General features: G+C 36.4%; 1 protein-coding gene across 1 annotated transcript in view; it reads right to left on the bottom strand.

The window, feature by feature from the left end:
* LOC150097870 (ATP-binding cassette sub-family C member 1-like) overlaps positions 1–20,872 on the bottom strand; it is a 626,276-nt gene that overhangs the window by 91,404 nt on the left and 514,000 nt on the right. Inside the window, exon 22 of the mRNA XM_090406616.1 lies at positions 12,466–12,592. Coding sequence (XP_090262742.1) covers positions 12,466–12,592 — 127 coding nt within the window. The remainder of the gene's footprint in view (positions 1–12,465; positions 12,593–20,872) is intronic.

Genomic DNA, 20,872 nt, shown 5'->3' with positions numbered 1-20,872 from the left:
ACTCAGTAATTCAACCATTTCTTCTGCTTCTTTCACTGCCTTAAGAGCAGCATTCATTAATGTTATATATCCATACTCATTCTTCCTTTTTGTTCATCATTTGTGAAAGAACTCTTTGAGATTTCTTTTAGCTTGCCAACTAATATTCTCTCATAATATGATTGTGCCTTTCTTCTGCTAGCAATCCTCCATGGCTGTGCATTGTATAGCTTATGAGCCTGCTGGTTATTTTTCTCCTTCTATATTTTCTAAAATATTTTCTTCTTCTGCAGCACCTGCTTCTCCATTTAATTAACAGTTGATTTATCCTCCTAATCTTGGTATGCAATCTGACACAGATTTCCTTACAAATTGCCTTGATCATTTCTTAACATCCTTCCCTAGCAGTTTGTAAGCCATGGCTCCAAGCAACCTCTAAGTTAGTCGTAATCCAAGATTTGTAGATATATAGAACTTCTTAACTGAAAATTTCACATGCTCAGCCACTTTCCAGGAAAGACTGAATCGTATCTCTTACCAGTATGAGGCAAAGTGATTAAAATGGTTCTGGATAACACTTCACTGATGCTATCATGAGAATCGATACTTCTAAATGCTGGGTATCTCTCAATATGCATATAAATTCCATTTCTTCCCAACTACCAATGTGTCCTTTCCTCCTCCAATAAGTATATTAACCTCCATACTGATTACTAGACCTGGCATCATACACAATACTTGTCATCCACATTTGCTTCATCCTAGCCTAGAGAAGTAAACAAAAACATATTTTGTCCTATCGGCTTTTATCTTACAAGCAGCAGCTTCAAAAATTCACAAAATTATTCACAGCAACTAGATGCAAAAGGGGAAGAGGAAGGAACTGATTGTCTTAGTTGACACAAATGATTTGAGAGTAAAGATGTATTCTATGAGGGAGGATGTAAAGGGGTTGTTAGAAGAGGCAAAACTGAAGAGTAAGAAGGTGAAGATTGTAAGTCTCCTGCCATGCTATAATGAAAGCAAAGGCTGAGAAGGAGGAAAGTGGTAATAGCCAATGAATCAACATGTAGGTTGTGCAGAAAGAATGATGTAGGATTTGCGGATCTGTGGTCTGTGTTTGAAGAAAGAAGGATTTAAATAATGCTGGCAGACTACACCTGAATGGTTCTGGTGTAAGATGTCTAGAGAGAGCTTTGTTCACTGAGCATGCTGAAGCGCAAAGTACAATTAGAACAGGCAAACCCTAATTGCTTAAGTTTTCCCATTCAGGAAAACTTAAGCAATTGGGGTGGAAGCAGGTGAGTTTGTGTGAAGGTAGCCATGAGTCAAATTAGTGTGAGAATGACCAAGTGTGGAATCTAGTCTCTCAGGCAAAAATATTGAATAGGGTAGTCAATTCAAGAAGTAAAGGTGCATGATCTAAAGGGATGCCACAGTTTCTATATACTAATGCCAGAAGTATCAGGAACAAGAGGGAGGAGTTTTGGGCATTGGCTAGTGCAACCTCACTAAAAGTTATAGGCATTAGTGAGACTTGGCTAACAGAAGAGGATGTAGTTACAGGAATAGAATGCAAAGTATTTAGTATTTTCAGGGAAGAGAGAAGATAGGATGGGGGTAGGGGTACTGCTGACAACAGCAGATGAATGCAGCCAAAAAGAATAGGAGATAGGCAGGAGGGTAGCTGTTTATTTGAAGCAATCTCAGGAATCAAGCCCTTTGGTCAGAAAGACCAAGGTTCGATTCCTGTCCATGACATGAGGAGCCTTTATCTGGCCTCTTTTGACTAAAGGTGAGTTAGCCAGTTTCATATGGAGGTAGGGGATGTTTTCACCTGGAAACTCAGGGTTTTCATCTCCCAGAACAGGCAAACCAGCCCTATGAACACACACAGATTTACAGCCATGAATACTTACAACAATATGGACAAGAGATAGAGTCCTCACCACATGTCATTACACCTGTAGTTAACCATGAGTCACATCATGGTAGCCAACCTTCTACATAGGAGATGACACATGAAGGGAAGGGAAGACATAGCATACAGCTGGTTGTTGCTATAGGCCAAGGAGTTCTACAGATGATCTGGAAGACATGCATTGGCAAATTAGTACAACTGAGTACAAGTCAAGTGATTATTATGAGGGGCTTCAACTATAAAGATAGAGATTGGAAGAAAGAAAGATCACCTGCCAGGATGGAAATGAAATTTATACTCCTACTAAGAGATAATTACTTGAGGCAGAATATGATGGAAGGGGCTATGGGAGAGAGAGTATTGGACCTGGTTGTAGAATCAGAAGAGATATCCATAACCAAGGTGGGCCACATTGCCTCCAATTGACAACAATGACCAAGCAGTTTTGACTTAGGAGATTGTATATCATGACAAATATTTTGTCAAGAAGGGCTATATGTAGAACTACAAGGTAGGTGATTATTACAAGCATAGGAGGAAGTTTAAATTTTAAATCTGTGCCATGGCATAAAACTCTGCAGGGTAAGAATGTTAGTAGTGCATGGGAGACAGTTAACGGGCATTTAGAGGAAGCAGTATTAAATTATATACCTAAGGTCAGGAGGGTCAATCAGGAAGGATGGATGAATAATATCATTAAGAGTGAGCTAGGATGGAAATAGAGAAGATATCATAGGGTATTATATTTCTTCTTATAATACCCTGTGAAGGGTATTATAAGGACAAAGGTGACCATCAAACTCATGAACAGTAGAGTACTAGGCTCAGGCAAGAAAGTTGACTAGCATAGCAAGGAAGGTAAAATCAGATTACGAGAAAAATCTAGCTGAGCAGGCCAAAGGAAATCACAAAGAATTCTTTCGTTATGTGGCGAGTAAGAGGAAGAATGACCATTGAAGATTAACCTTAATGAGTGATGATGGTCATGAGGTGAGGAATCAGATAAAATAGTTGAGTTACTTACTGAGTCACTTTGAAAGGATATATCATCAAAGTGAGGTTACTGCATGTTATAGACACTAATGTGGGAACAGAGGTGGATGAATTGAAGGTTCTTAGGATATTGCAGAATCTCAGTGTAAATACAGCAGTGGGATTAGATGTGTTAAATTGTGAATGAAGAATTTTATGATTATTAATACTTCATTCATGATATAACATAAATTGCATACCCTGAGCTAATTTTACTCCTAAGTAAATTCTAATTTAAAAACTTACTGTTATTTTTTTTATCATCATCATAAAATTCCTGACATGTACCCTCAGGGGGTGTACAGGATATGATAGTACTACGTGAAAAATTTACATCATTACTAACTTCCTATCTACAATTTTCCTCCAAATCAGTCTATTATTTGTCAAGACTCCAATATTATTATTATCAGATCTTATATTTCTATCGTTTAAGGCACATTGTACCATATCAATCCACCTATATCTTGGTCTTCCTCTGGGTCGTTTTCCTGCCAACCTGGCAGAGAACACTTGTTTTGCTAATCTTTCCTCACCCATTCTGTTTAAGTGACCATACCACCTGAGATTAGCTCCGCTAATGCATTCCTGCATGCCGACAATGTCAAGTTCTTTCCTAATATCCCGGTTTTTAATATGATATTGCCATTGATGCCATCTGTTCGCGCCTATAATCTTTCTCAGGACTCTCATATCTGTGGTCTCTAGTCTTTGGTCAAGTGTTTTACTTCTGACCCAGCTCTCAGATCCATAAATTAAAATTGGTTTGAACACTGTCTTGTATATAGCTAATTTAGTGTTCCGACTAATTTCTCTCTTATTCCATATGAATTTATTCAATTGACTTCCTACCATACCAGCTTTGTTGATTCTGTTGTCTATTTCCATATTTAATTTACCATCTTCACTAAAAATCGTGCCTAAGTAGCTGAAATGTTTTACTTGTTCCACGGGTTCTCTGTTCACAACGCAGTTGACATTTTCAACTATTCTGCCTATTTTCATTGTCTGTCTTTTTATTGCTGACCTTCATACCATATCTATTACAACAGTTATTCAATTTAGTCAGGGAATCTTGCAGACTTGTAGCGGATTTATTTAGAAGTATAACATCATCTGCATAAAGCAAAGAGCTGACACTCACATCTCCAATTTAGATATCATGTTTAATACTACTTTCCTTCATAATGTGATTCATATAGATAATGAATAACAGAGGGGATAATGTACATCCTTGTCTCACACCAGATTTAACATTAAACCATCTTCCTGTACTTCCTTCAATTCTAACTGCTGACTTACAACTCAAATAAACACTAAGTATTGCTTGATATAATGCCCCATTGACACCATATAACTGTAGCATATTGAATACCTTCTCTCTTGGCACCTTGTGATATGCCTTTTCCAGATCGATAAAACTTAAATACAGATTTTTGTTATATTCCCATGCTTTTTCAACTATTTGTCGTAAAGTGAAGATCTGATCCTGACAGCCTCTATTTGGCCTGAATCCAGCTTGTTCTTCACCAAGCTTTTCTTCCACAATTCTTCTCAACCATTTCTCAAGTATAATTGCATAAATTTTGCCAGGAACACTCAGTAGGGAAATACCCCTGTAATTCTCACATTCAGTTTTATTTCCCTTTTTATATATGGGTACTATTAGAGCTCTACTCCAATAATCGGGAATTTGTCCCTCTGTCCAGGCTTTCTGAACTATGCAGTGCAGCCACTGTAAGACTTTTATACCACCATATTTCAGGTCGAATATCATCTACTCCTGCTGCCTTTCCACATTTCAACCCTTTGATGGCTTTTTCTACTTCAAGTATGGATATGTATTCCTGCCTGCATGCCTGGTCAGTGTTATTTTTTTTTATTGAAATAATAATTGTAATATTTTTTTAGTTATTTATTCTGTATAAATTCATTATATAATTTGTAAATATATCCTAAGTGGACTGTAATATGTGCATTTTATTTATTGTAAATTAAAGTGAAAGTAAATTTAAGAAATTCTGCTAATGAGATTTGATTGGTCACTGTCAAGGAAATGGAGTTAATTTTAGATAGCGTGTGGTGGAGCGTGAGCTACGGCATTCGAAGAGAGAAGGAGTTTATATGAGCTGGACTGGCTATAACCGGATTTTGGTGGGAAGAATGAAGGTATTTCATTGGAAAACGAAAGTAAACAGGGGAGAAGCATTCAAGACAGCAGGGAGAAAAGTAACGGGTGACAGCAAAGGGATTTGGATATGCTGTAAATAGATTAGGAAGGAACCGGGAAATTAACAGGCAATTAGGAATATTTATACAGAATTCTAAAATTACGACGAATTCCAATTGTTTTAAGGAAGAATAGTGCAAGGCTGAATTTAATGCATAGAAGAAAACAAGGAATAAGTAGATTACCTAAAATGAGTGCGTCAAGATTTGTGAAGCTCTATGTTTAATATTTCAGTTATATAGTGAAGATTCCCTTTGAATAGTGTTACTTCAAACTGATAGTTAACTTCAGTTTTAAGTGTGCCTATAGTGAATCCGATGTGCAAAGAATGTAACCCGGTAAGAGCTGTCCATTTTTTTTTTATATTTCAGCATGAAGAAATAAGAGTTAGCTCCGCCTGATATATCTTAACATTAGCTGTGGCATTCTACTAAAATTAGCCGAAGTATGGAGCTTTCAAGTGTTTCACCCCTTGAAGTGATAACTGCCTCATAATTGAATTAAGTGTTTGTTGACTAAGAGAGAATTAGAGAGTTCTACTATAAGAGTATTTACTGTAAGATTCTGTAACATTGAATGTGTGAACCGTTTTAATTATTCGGAAGAATGTAGAATTGACAGCTAAATGTCTGATGCCTAATGTTTTATGTTTGTTATGAATACCTGAACTAAGTTGATTTGCATTATCTTGTTTTCAAAGTTATACTTAATGTACATGTTATATAACCCTGTATTAAATGTTTATTTTATTGGATTCAATTTGTTGTTTGCCTGATTTTTCTTCATTGCACCGCTCATAAAGTTTATCGGACCTTGCGGAAGCCTTAAATATTAATTTTAAACTCGGCCTCTAGAAAAGTGAGATTGCTAAATATAGTTGATGATTGATTCCACTATATTATATAGACTAATCTGAATATAGGGTGGCACAGGATAATAAAAAAACAGATAATTTAAATAAGAACTACGTTCTTACATGATGGCAGATTCAGAGCCAAGATGTACGATCCAACAGATGGCATATTACCTCGAGTTTTTTAAGAATGTGCAAAGAACTGGCATTGACTCTGACAAGGATCTTTAATTTAAGTCTCAGCTCTGGTGGAGTTCCAAGGGAGTGGAAAGAGGGCAAAATAATTCCCTTGCATAAAGGAGGTTCTATGATTGCAGCAGCAAATTATAGGCTAATCAGTATCTCAGGCATGGTGGTAAAGGTACTAGAAAAATTGGTCAAAAAAGAGAATTCAAGGTACTATATGAGGGGACAACATGGCTTTGTGAAGGGTAGGTCATGGGTTAGTAATTTACTACCTTTTTGTAATAGAGTAACAGCTGAGTTGGATGAATGAAATGGCAGCACAATGATTCCGCTGGATTTTGCAAAGACATTTGACAGAATAACACTTAGAACTCTGTTACACAAAGAACAAATGGGGATGGACATCGCACTGGTTATGTGGATAAGAGGGTGGCAGCTGGATATCAAAAAGTGGTATATGAAGGGGCAGAATCAAGGCGAAAACAGATGACTAGTGGCGAGAGCACTACTGTTTAGTTTGTATGTAAGTGATATAGAAATAACCTCAAAAGAAATATTCAGTTGTTTGCTGATGTGAAATTAGGTAGAGTAATTATTATTCAAGATGATGTGGAGAGCTTGCAGGAAGATTTAAATAGGCTGTCAGTATGAGCAAAAGTTTAATGGGTGTCAGTTTATTGTGGAGAAATGTAAAGTTACGCATTTTGGGATAAACAGATTACAAGCTGTGCACCACAATGATGAAACTGTACTCAGGGAAATATATGAAGCTAGAGATTTAGGGGTGGTGGTATACAGAGAGTTAAAGTTTAGAGGACGTATTGCTAAGGTTGCCTATAAGATTACTTCGCTATTGAAAAACACATTAACAAGTAGAGATAAGGAAATTGTTATTCCTCTTTATAAGGTCTTGATATGTCCACACCTGGGGATGAGGAAGCAGTGGAGAAGATTCAGAAACAAGTGACTAAGATGATTAGTGGTCTGTGGAATATTTCCTATGCAAATAGGAAATATAGTGTGTGTGTGGATTGCAGAAGTTGGTTCATAGGAGAAAAAGAGAGGATATGATAGAAACAATAGAAACATTTAAGTTGCTTAAAGGGTTAATGCAGGGGAAATGTTTTGACTTGGCTAGAGGGGCCAGAACAAGAGGTCATCCCTAAAAGTTGAATAAAGGTGTGGTTAGTAGGGACATGAGGACTAGATTTTTTGCTTGGGAATTGTGAATGAGTGGAATGAATAGCCAGAGTCAGTTGTGAGTGTTTTTTTCTGTTAATGGGTTCAAGGAGAGGTGTGACAGATTGTGTAGTAGGTTGGGTCACCTGCAACGAGCCTTCGGACTCCATGGAGGTGCCCGAATAATAATCTCAGCTCTAACCTTCCTGGTGAACTTCTCCTTTTGCTGGTTGTAATTTTTCTGCTGTTATTAGCAATACCTCACTGCAAGTTCCATTTTCTCTATCCCTCTCTGAAAATGCAACATCTCTTACATTCTAATCATATAATACTATCTTCCTCTGTAAATCACTCTCACTAATGTCCTAAAATTATTGGCTAATTCATTGTTCTCGATGCTTCTAACATAAGTATACATGCAGTCTCCAGGCATACAGGTACTGTTTAATGTTTTAATGTCAAATTTGATACCTAGGAAATTGCAATCCTCTAAATGTGGAATCCTGTCAAAACCTAAAATATTGTGGTATATCTATTTCTTTTATCCAATACTGCAGTCACACTATTATAAAACAGGAGCAATATAACTGCTAAAGCATAACCTACTATTAACAAAACTATGCTCCTCCATAGAGGATATAATGCAGCCTACTCACTTCTGGATGAGGATCCTAATGACCTCACACAAAAGTTCACAAGACCTATAAGACAACAGTGCCATATGTGGGTAAGTGACTAGGAAGAAGTAATCTATTAATATGTATCTTAAAACATGTTCACACTGGGTAGTGTCTGCACATGCATAAACAGCTGGCAGGAACTTGTATTTGCATATGTTTGGCACCTCTGCATTGGGTGTTCAAAATTTCACAAAACTCATATGGCATATTAGTTGCAACTTTTTCAGTAGAATTTTATTTGTAAAATTAGCAATTGTGAAGTGTCTTGATGATATTGAATATCTCAAATGTAATTTGAACTGATTTCAAGTTATATATGTAGGAGGAGGGATGGAGAGTTGGAAAGTTCTGATAAACACCTAGAACAAAAATGATGTGAAAGCAACTGATATAACGACAAGAAAGAAAGAACATATCATATATATATAAGAATACAAAATTAATTTTTGTTTTAGATGTGTATCAGAACTTTCCAGACCCCCCATATATTCTCATATGCATATTTTTGCTTTACATAAATTGTGTGCTTTCTGTATCCAATGACTGCATTATGAACTGCTGTTATACATATTTTCTGGAAGTGAAATTTTGAAAGCAGATGTTAGGACAAATGCACTTAGTTAGCTACTATGTTTAGCAGAAATCTATCTATTTTGCTTGCATGTTTGCAGCAGCATGGACTCTGTGGGAAGGAAGCGCTCTTCGTTATGAAGCAACATTCCATCCCAATTGCCTCCAATTACAGTAATTATTGCCAAATATAGTACAAAGACTGTAAATTGTCTCTGTACTGTATTTAGTGATACAATAAAATCACTTTTTTTTTTTTTTTTTTTTTTTTTTTTTTTTTTTTTTTGCTTCTGCAGTATAGCGTCTGTTTCAGATGAATATTTTTCATGGTATAGGAACATTTTTATTCCGGTCTTCAGAAACAACAGACAGTAATAATTTATTTATTCCTGAATAATAATGAATATTTCTATGTATTATAAGAAGTGGCTAATCTATAACAAAATACTAGCATATGTAAAATATTTATTATTGATAAGACAGAAGAGCTATTGACAAAAAAATAAAATAATATATATATATATATATACACACACACACACATACATATATAATATATATGAAGTACAGTAGATGCCAATTATTGTGATCACATTGGGACAGTTGCTTTTCAATAACAATAACTGGCTGATAACATTAAGCAAAGGATATAAAAAATTGCATCATTATTTCAATTTATTGTTATGAACATTATTTAATTTAATTTATTATTATAAGCAACTGTTTAATAAGCAACATAAAATTTATTTTAGAAACTTATCTAGTGTTGTCTGTCATGTGTTTGAATATAGTAGTTCATGAATAAATTGCTCATACTCATAAAGACTTTTGAAGTTTGTTGCTCTGTATTGCACACCGTGATGATGTATTTGTAGAGCTTCTTGCATCTCGGCATTGGTTGGAGGAGTTTCTAAAATTCGTTCTTCTACACTTGTATTAAGTTCACTTTCTTCTACTAGTTTAAATTTCTCATTGGAAGCAGCTTGACATATTTCCAACATGGTCATTGTAGCCACCACTTCAACGTTGTTATCAATATCCAATCAATTTTGAAATTCTTCTTTTGACATACCATCTGGGGTTTTATCAAAAATTTCATTTGTAAGATATTCAAATTCTTTGGAAGAAGGAGTTTCAGAGTTTGTTTTAAAAAATCTACCTTTTTTGGAAGCAGTTTTCAATAGTCTTCTCTGAGACTTGCTTTGATGACATTGCTACCAAATGCAATGCATCAAGAGGGAAATCTTTTTTGCGATTGCACTTGCATTGGATTGGTGTTTAATATATTTATTTTCAACAAGCTCAGCTATAATTGTTACACGAACTTCCTTGCAATAATAAGCTTTAAAAGCACATATGATGCCTTGGTCATATGGTTGAATTAATGATGTAATGTTTGAAGGCAGATTACTTTGATGTTCTTTAGCAATAAATTGTTTGTGTAAGCAGTGCAGTTGTCTACTCACAAGACAATTTTTTGTTTAATTTAAGGTCACACTTAACTAACCAATTGTTGAAAATGGCATTAGTCATCCAAGCACTAGAACAGTAGTCAACAGGCAAACTTTTGACACCTTTAAAACACCAAAGAGTTTTACTTTTTGCAATCACTAAGAGCTCTTATTTCTCACCTTTCATATTAGCACAACCAAAAACTGTCACTCACTCTTTTGAAGATTTAAATCCTTTAGTACTTTCATTTTTAAACAAATAAGTATGCTCAAGCACTGTAAGAAAATAGAGTCCTATTTTGTCTGCATTGTAAATATCCCTGGGAGAACATTCAGCAATAATTTTTGCCCACTTGGTCTTAATCCACGCATCAGCTGATAAAAAATCAGCACTTTTTTTCTTCGCATTGAATACACAACTCTCTCACTTTTTACAGCTAAACCATCCATAAATTGCAGTGAAATTTTCTTTTCCCATTGTTTTTGCAAGTTCTGCTTTTTGACACATCAAAGGCCCATTAATCGAAGTATTCTTTTTCACAAACATTACTACAGCAAATTTTTTAATGCTGATTCAACTTGAGTATCCTTACCAAATTGGGCTCTCTTTCAATGAATGTTCTCGTTAGTAAGAGCTAAAGTTTCATTGTTTAATCTGTTTTTAAAGATCTTACAAGTGTGGTTGTGAAATTTTTAAATGCACAGCCACGCTGTGCTGACTTATTTTGGGTAACTTATCATAGCACTTCAAAATTCTTTGCTTTTCTTGAAAAAATAAATCTTTTGCTTCCTTCTTCCATAATGATTTTGTTAGATTTAGTCACCTCAGTTCCTTCTTGATGGGGAAGGGGTGGAGAGGATCCAGAGGCGAGTGACTAAGATGATAGCAGGTCTATGGAATGAACCATATGAGAACAGGTTGAAGATTTGTGGGTTGCAGAAACTAGTTGATAGGCGGAAAAGTGGAGATATGATTGAGACATTCAAATTGCTAAAGGGTTTCTACAGGATTAATTCAGAGGATATTTTTGAGATCAGGACTGGTGGTGGGAGAACTAGGGAACACCTATGGAAGCTGGGCAAGAGTGTGGTTAGCAGGAGTGTTAGAGCTGGGTTCTTTACTTTTAGAGTGGTAAATGAGTGGAATAAGCTGCCAGAGACTGTTGTGGGTGCTATGACGATGAGCAAGTTCAAGGCAAGGTATGATAGATACTGTGAGAATGTCGTATAGTTGTGTGGACATGATGTTTAGGGCCTCCCTCGACGAGGACTCCCTGGAGTCACCCGAAATAATAATAATAATAATGATAAGGGCTGTTTTAACAAGCACTTAAAGTCAAATTCACTTACTGAAAGAGAGCACAAAAATAAACTCGAAAAATCACAATTCGACTGTATTTATAGCCACCTGCATTTGCCTTGAAAATTGGAAGATATAAAATTTACTGAAGATTAAGATTAAAAGAAGATTAACACAAAAGTCAGTTATCGACAAATATTCTTTGTTAAATTTTCTCCTGATTAACCTTTAAAGTTCTTAATTCTGAGATGCAAAAGGCTAAACATTTGAGGATTTTGAAAACAATAACCAGATCTTTGATTATAATAGACGGATTATTTTTAATTCATTATAAAGCGTGTTTTTGGGACTGACTGATTTTGATAATCGCAGCTGATTGATAATATTATCCACGATCACAATAAGCGGATTCTATTGTAATACTATGGATGTCTAAAATGAAGTATATCAGATGATAATATCTGAGTCTTATATATATATATATATAAATAAAAATAAAAAAAGGGAGCAATTTCAATAGACAAATATTTGTTTTTGTGCAGTGAAAACTTTTACCTCTATATTTTCTTGCAATAATAATCTGAGAATGGAATTTTATATTTATTTTGGACTAAAGTTGATTTTAATCTTTTGTTACTATTCAGACCTGAAATTATAAGAGAAAGTTAATCGAACATTGAAAACTTGGAAAACAATACACTTAGCTCCATGATACTAAATTGTTATTAATTTTACTATCTGAATGAATATACATCATTCAAATCTAACCACTGAAATATTTTGAAACTTTGGTTACTATAGAAACAATACTCAAAAACAATATTCTTGAATGAGTAATTAGGAATAGAATACAAAGAAATCAAATGCCATTTATATTTTTCTTGTCATAATCTAAACTATGTAAATTAGACTTTACATAATGCAATTCTGTACACTTTTCTCATCAATATTTCTGAAAATAGGATTTAAAAATTTTATGATCTTCTTTTTTGATATTTCTATCAATTTGACATGTCATAGGAAAAATTAAATCCTTTTGTAAATTTTAAATGAAGAAATAAATGCATAAATATTATTTACTTACAGATAAAGCATAGCTGACAGAAAGTCCCACACTCCCTGGACTTAAATCATTTCTTCCAAGCACAGCAAATAAAGCAGCAAATAACACAAGACAATTTCCACAAAATTCCAGACGAACAGCAAGCCACCTATCAATACGAGTGATTTTTATAGCACTTATAAGCAAGACAAATTACTGCAGTTGTACAAATAGATAAATTCATTAATGAAAATTTCTCTTTGTAGTAATCAGATTTTTTTTCTCCGTATATAATTATCGTAAGAGAGAAAAAGCAAAGGCAAATGACAGTTCAGTTCCTGGATGACAGGGTATACTACTGAAAAAGAGAAAAAAAGGCATTTCCTATTACCATATGGATTTAGGATATTCAGATATTCCTCCCTACTTCAGAAGGGGTAAAAAAAAAAAATGGAGGGGGAGTGCTATTGATGATAGAGAAAGAGTTATGTCCATACAAAGCAGAGATGCAAGAGGGAAATAGTGCCAGTGGTTTTGAGGCAGTATGGTGTGAGATAGAGGTGGATGGTGGTGATAATGAAATGTATAATCAAATTAGTCAAGCAAATAAGAAAAGGGTGATTATTATGGGCGATTTTAATTATGCTAATATAGACTGGAATGATGAGATAGCAACTAGAAGTAAAGAAAATGAGTTTCTTGAGTTTCTGAGAGATAACTATCTCAGTATGTAACAGAGGGCACGCGAGGATTGAGGGTCTTGGATTTGGTCATCTCATCATAGGATGTAATTATAAATGAGGCATTAAATCATCCACCAATTGGTGAGAGTGACCATGAGGTGATTACCCAGGTGGTTGCCAGCAGTGTGAGGACCTCTGTGAAAAAAGGGTATATATATGGAAATACAAGGGGGGGGAGTGATTATGAAGAGCTCAGGAGACAGTTTGCGGGTGTAGCATGGAATGAGGAGTTAGCTGGAAAAGAGATCTGAGGGATTTTCAAAAACTATCTAGTAGATGCAATGTCTAAGTGTATTCCAAGGGTGAGAAGGTTAAATAAGGTAGGTGTGAGATGGACGAGTAAAGAGATTAAGCATGCAATACAGAGAAAGAGGGCATTGTGGAGGCAGCATAAGAGAAGTGGAAATAACCAATTCCATGAGGGCTACAAAGACCAGGCAAGGAAGGTGACTTGGTTGGTGAGGGTAGCTAAAGAGAGGTATGAACAGCAGCTAGCTAATGAAGCCAAAAAGAATCCTAAGGAGTTCTTTTGATATGTAGCCAGCAAAAGAAAGAATGATACTGATAGGAGAAAATGGTATAAAGAAAGCTGTTGCAGAATGTGTGGTGGAGATACTTAATGAGCAATTCATAAAGGTCTTTCAATCTTGTGAATATGACTTCATGGAGAGATTGAGAGCAATAGATGACGGGGAGGAGAGAGCGACTGTAAGTGAGCAAGAGGCGTATGGAAAATTGAGTAAACTAGATGTTAATAAGGCTGTGGGATTTGATAATATATCCCCAAGTATTCTGAAGGAATGTACCAGGGAGTTGACACCTGTCTTGACATATTTTTTTAATACGAGTCTTGCACTCGGTCAAGTCCCTGAGGAGTGGAAGGAGGGCAAGATTGTGCCACTTTATAAAGGAGGTGATCGAACTCAAGCATCAAACTATAGGCCTATCTGTCTGTCAGGTGTTGTGGTTAAGTTGTTGGAGAAGCATGTGAGAACTAGGATCCAGAGTTGGGTTGACAACAACGGTTACTTATTACAATAAAGTGACTGCTTCCTTGGACAGAGGAGAAGGATACACAGCAATATACTTAGATTTCGCAAAGGCTTTTGATAGATTACCACATGATAAGTTGATGGTCAAACTAGAGCAGATGGGATTGGATAGCAGATTGGTGCATTGGACTGGAGACTTCCTATCTGATAGGCATCAACAAGTTGTTCATGGGGGAGCAATATCCAGGAAAAGGAGAGTTATTAGTGGTGTGTCAAAGGGGTCTGTTTTGGGGTCATTGCTGTTTAACTTGTATATTAACGATATAGGCAAAGATTTGGATGGAGATATTCAGTTGTTTGCAGATGATGCACAGTTGGGATGAACCATGAAGAGTAGTGAAGATGTTGTGGCCTTACAAGAAGACTTGAATAAATTGAGTGATCGGGCACGGAAATGAAGATGCGAGTTCAATGTTGCAAGTTTATTTTTCACTTGGTTAGACTATAATAAATTTAGTTTAATCCTTTATCCAAGTGTGAGCAAACAAAGTTTGCACCTGAAAGTATCCTCAGGACTGGGGTAAGGTAGTACAACAGCAGGCAACTCGTTGGAAAGGTGAAGCAGGCTAACATCACTCCTATCTCAGTATCTCCCATAATGCAAAACACATCTCCTTGCAGATATGTATAATGTTATGCATTAAGGGAAGGGCCACTACCCAGACTAGTTTCGACTTTTATTGAGGTCTCTTCAGTGGGAGCCAGGCCCAAGTGGAGATACCAGGCAAAAGCATTAGCAAGGTCATCTCTACCTATAGGAGTTGCCAAACGGTGTGCCACCTTTTTATTAAATTACTCTGGATTTAGAGAAAGATGTTGAAAGTTTATTTTTCACTTGGTTAGACTATAATAAATTTAGTTTAATCCTTTATCCAAGTGTGAGAAAACAAAGTTTGCACCTGAAAGTATCTTCAGGACTGAGGTAAGGTAGTACAACACCAGGCAACTCGTTGCAAAGGTGGAGCAAGATAACGGCACTCCTATCTCAGTATCTCCCATAATGCAAAACACATCTCCTTGCGGATATGTATAATGTATAGTGGCCCTTCCTTTAATGCACAACATTATACATATCTGCAAGGAGATGTGTTTTGCATTATGGGAGATACTGAGATAGGTGTGATGTTAGCTTGCTCCACCTTTGCAACGAGTTGCCTGGTGTTGTACTACCTTACCCCAGTCCTGAAGATACTTTCAGGTGCAAACTTTGTTTGCTCACCCTTGGATAAAGGATTAAACTAAATTTATTATGGAAAACAAAGATGGGATGCAGAATTTATGCTTGGTGAGGATATATTGTTGGAGGTGGAAGAAATAACTGATCTGGGGGTGATAGTGGATAATATCTGAAATTTAGAGGACACATAGCCAAAATTGTGAAGACAACAAAAAGACTTTTGGGAATGATGTGGATGACACTGATGTGTAGAAGTAGGGAGATTCTTGATCAGTATAAGGCTTTGATTAGGCCACACATGGACTATTGTGCTCAGATTTGGTCATCTGGTTTTCAGAAGGATGAAGAGATGTTGGAAAGGGTTCTGACCTCTGGAATGTCAAGTATGAGGAAAGATTGAGTAGATGTAATTTGCAGAATCTGGTGGATAGGATGAAGAGGGGAGATATGATAGAGACCTACAAGTTGGTAAGGGTTTGTTATAGGATCAATGCTGGAGAAGTACTACAGAAAATAGTGGGAGATCGGGGGAGAACCAGAGATCATCCCTGGAAATTGTATAAAGAGGGTGTGAGTAGGGAGTGAGAGGCAAGTTTTTTTCATGCAGGGATTGGAATGTCTTGCCTGAGAGTGTGGTGTCTGCAAGGAGTTTGAATGTATTCAAGGCATGGTATGATGAGCTGTGTGTGTGATAAAAGGATCTCTCAGACGAGTCTTTGACTCCATGAGGTCTTGGGATAATAATAATAATAATAATAATAATAATAATAATAATATAATTCTGCTATATGTTTGCACTATCTGAACTACAAGCATCATGCAGTTTTGTTTTTTTTCATTTAATTTTTTAAAAATTAAAAAAATGTTCAAAAAGTGTTATTTATTTTATTTTTGACCATACAATAAGATATTAAACTAATAATTCCTCTAATGTTTGAACAAATTAACAACTTTTCTAATATCCTTGATGTCTGTCTGCACATAGGAAACATACTTTCATCATTCCACACCATACCTTCTCCTTACTCCCAGTTTGTTGCACTTTTATATGTATCCCATTCAGTTTTTCTTTCATTCTTTCTCCTAATGTACTATACACAATCATTTCTCCAGTCACGTAAGCGTGCTTTTCTCTCCACACTGTCACCTCATCATCCAACATCCTTTCTGCCACTTCTTTCATACTCTTATTCATATTTCACTTTCACGGAGTAAGGTGGCTTTTTTCCAATGGATCCTGTGATGGGTATCCAGGACATAGTTTAAAAATCCTCACATTTCTTACACTCACTTACTCACGAAATACTTCTAACACCCTCTTGCTTCTGTACCACAAACCATTCCTTCTCAACAAAGAGTATATCAAACATACACAACATTGCACAAAATCCTTCATACTGAAATAATTGAATATCCAAGTCTTGGCTGCCATTTTTCTCATATGTGTTGGTACTATGTAGAAAGTATTTCGAACAATATCACATTAATAAGATACACAATAAAATAAACATACTCAACTATACATTTATTAAAAATAAAAACTTATCTGAACATGTGCAATGCTGCTGCTTCAAAGGATGATGCCACCCATTTATTGCAAATGGTTATTTGTGAATGATATATGTTATGAAGACATTTAAAAGTTTTTTGTTTTTTTTTTGTAGTGGAAGGCAGGAAAAAGACCCATAGGAAGATCAAGATCTAGGAGGATTATCACAGTAAGACCTGATAATATTGGAGTCTTGACAGATAACAGATTAATTTGAAGGAAAATTGTTGTTAAGAAGTTAATAATGATATTACATAATACAAGTAAATGATGCACTAAACATGTAAATTTCATGTTTTGTTGAAAGTTTATTTTTTCACTTGGTTAGAGTATAATAAAATTAGTTTAATCCTTTATCCAAGTGTGAGCAAACAAAGTTTGCGCCTGAAGTATCTTCAGGACTAGGGTAAAGTGATACAACACCAGGGCAACTCGTTGTAAAGGTGGAGAAAGCTACCAACACTCCTAACTCAGTATCTCCTATAATGCAAAACACATCTCCTTGCGGATATGTCTAATGTTATGCATTAAAGGAAGGGCCACTACCCAGACTAGTTTCGACCTTTATTGAGGTCTCTTCAGTGGGAGCCAGGCCCTAGTGGAAATACCAGGCAGAAGCATTAGCAGGTCATCTCTACCTATAGGAGTTGCCAAATGGTGTGCCACCCTTTTTTAATAAATTACTCTGGATTTAGAGAAAGATGTTGAAAGTTGCTGGACTGTTTTGCATTATAGGAGATACTGAGTTAGGAGTGTTGGTAGCTTTCTCCACCTTTACAACGAGTTGCCCTGGTGTTGTATCACTTTACCCTAGTCCTGAAGATACTTCAGGCGCAAACTTTGTTTGCTCACACTTGGATAAAGGATTAAACTAATTTTATTATTCATGTTTTGTACTATAATCATATCCTGTACACCCCAGAGTACACATCAGGAGTTTAATGATGATGACAACATTTAGAAGATTCAAATAACCAAGAAACATGATCCTTTCATTAAACACCCATTAGATATTAAGACGTCTTATTATCAATAAGATTTGAAAGAAAATTTTCATAGTTAAGATATTCTTTGTCAACTTTAACTTCTTGCCCATATTCACAAGTATCCCTATTGAAGAAACTATAAAAAATGTTTAAGTTTACCCTTAATTGTAATCACTTCCAATGATCAAGCAAATTTCACCATCCAAATGAAGATGCAATGATGAGTTTTCTCCTATTCCCACCTTTAGCTAACCAGTATGCAGAGATTTTAAAGCAGGCTGCTTTATAACCTGATATAAAACCAAAAAACACTCTAACCAAAAAACTTAAGCTACACAGCTTAAGTCTTTTACTATTTCATCTATCCGCTTCACATATTATAAAGCATCATATACTGTTTAAGGAAATTAATAACGTAGTTGCTAATAAATAAAGTTATTTACTTATTATTCTATATTTCACTGAAGTCAAATTGCATCATCAGGGATTAATAGACTTATAATAAACACATGCACACACTAACAAAGATGAAAACACTGGAGATGTACAGGAAGACCTAGTCCTACAATTACACCACCTATTCACTATGTTGGTGTTCTTGGTTGCTGGACTGACAGACAGCTGATGAGGATTTCTCATATGAGGGGGAGCTGATACTACCATATTTGTTTAGGTTGGGATAGTTGGTGAGCGCTGCAGCCTCACCAACTATCCCATATTTTTCTGATTTGAGAAAAAGTCTCTAGAACTGGTATTTGCTTTGGTTGGGGTAAGGTAGCTTTTTTCCAATGGATTCTGTCACAGATATCTGGGAACGGTCTGGTCAATCCTGAGCACCCATAGTGGTGGAATTGGATGTAATCTTGGTGCTCAGATATATATGGATGTTGGCTGTCCTACCTGTTTGTTTATAATAAAAAAGGTTGCAACTGTAGGGTACCTGGTAAACTCCAGATAAATTCAGAGGTGTAGCTGGTCTTTGGGAAATCGACAGTCACTCCCCCCCCCTAACAATTTGGGACTATAAAACCCTAGTCCACTGGGGAGAATTAATTTGCTCAAATCACAATGCACTCAACACAGAACTTACTCCAATAAAAAACACCTTTTTGGCCAATGGCTACACCTCCCACCAAATACAAAGAATTTTAACAACGTGTATCCACACTGTCCTTTCCCCCCATATTCCAAACATAGATTATAGCAAATATATCATCATCATCCCCTATATCCAGGACATCACAGAAAAGGTGGCCAAGATATTAAAAAAGCACAATCTTGTGATCACTTATAAACCACACAAAAAGTTAGCAGCCCTTATCCGCTCCTCCAAAGACCAGCTACAACCTCTGGATTTACTTGGAGTGTACCAGGTATCCTGCAGCTGCATCCTTTCTTGTTATGGACAAACAGGTAGGACAGCCAACATCCAAATATATCAGAGCATCAAAATTACATCTGATTCCACCACTATGGCCACTCAGACCATCACCCTAGATACCCATCACATGATCTGTTGGAAAAAACCAATCTTACTCCATCAAAGAAATTCAAGTTTTTTTATTATTATTATTGTTGTTCTGGGCAACTCCAAGGAATCGACAGACTCATCGAGGGAGGCCCAACATCATGTCAAGAACAACTATTCGACATTGACACAGTATCTATCATACCTTGCCTTAAACTCATTCACGGTCGTAGCCAACACAACAGACTCCGGAAGCTTATTCCACTCATTCACCATTCTCCAAGTAAAAAACCTAGCTCTAAACACCCTTGTCAACCACATTCTTGCCCAGCTTCCATGCATGGCCCCTAGTCCTCCCACCACCACCAGTCATATTTTCAAAAATATCTTCTGGATCAATCTTATAGAAACCGTTCAGTAATTTGAATGTCTCAATCATATCACCCCTCCTTCGCCTATCATCCAATCTCTGCAACCCACAAATCTTCAACCTATTCTCATAAGGTTCATTCCACAGACCTGCTATCATCTTGGTTATTCATCTCTGGATCCTCTCCACTTCCTCCCCATCACGAAGAAACCCTGGTGCCCATAACTGGGCACAGTAGTCCAGATGGGGTCTTATCAAGGCTCAATACAGAGGAACAACAACTTGTTTATCTCTGCATGTTAAAGTGTTTTTCAGAAGCCAAGTGATTTGATGAGCTGATTTAGTGACTTTTGCAATGTGCCCCCTAAACTTCAATTCCCTATCCACCAATACTCCCAAATCCCTGGCCTCATCAATCTCCTGGAGTACGATTCCACCAATGCGATATACTGCTGCTATTCTTTTCACCCCAAAGTGCATAACCTTACACTTTGCCACATTAAATTGACATCCATTTTTCCTAGCCCAGTCCTCCAAACTGTCCAAATCATACTGTAAAATTTTGACATCCTGTGCGTTCACAATTGCTCTACCCAACTTTGCATCATCATCAGCAAACAAGTGAACACTTCCTCTCAAATCCTTTCCTATATCATTGATGAACAAATTGAAAAGCAGTGGTCCAAGAACAGAGCCCTGCGGCACACCACTAGTCACAAGCCGTCTATTAGGCTCCACTCCTGAATAAACCACTCTCTGGTATCTCTCCTTCAATCACCATCCTATCCATCTCACCAACCCTATATCTATCCCCATCTGCTCCAGTTTACTGATTAGGGCTCCATGTGGTATACTGCCAAAGGCCTTGGCAAGGTCCAGTAGTATCACTGTAAACCCATTACCCTTATCAAGTTCAGCCGTCACTGTGTTATAAAACATGGGCAAATTACTGAGGCATGATCTATCCTTCACAAAACCATGTTGTCCTCCATACAATATCCCATTTTCATCTATCCAAATCTGTATTCTTTTCTTGACTAATTTCTCCAAGACCTTGACAATGATTCCTGAAATGCTAATCGCTTGGTAATTTACAATAGCAGT

Source organism: Typopeltis vanoorti, chromosome 16 (assembly GCF_054136105.1).
Source record: "Typopeltis vanoorti isolate ZY-2024b chromosome 16, IOZ_Tvanoo_1.0, whole genome shotgun sequence".
Classification (NCBI taxonomy): Eukaryota; Metazoa; Arthropoda; class Arachnida; order Uropygi; family Thelyphonidae; genus Typopeltis; species Typopeltis vanoorti.
This window is presented reverse-complemented; position numbering and strand designations above follow the sequence as displayed.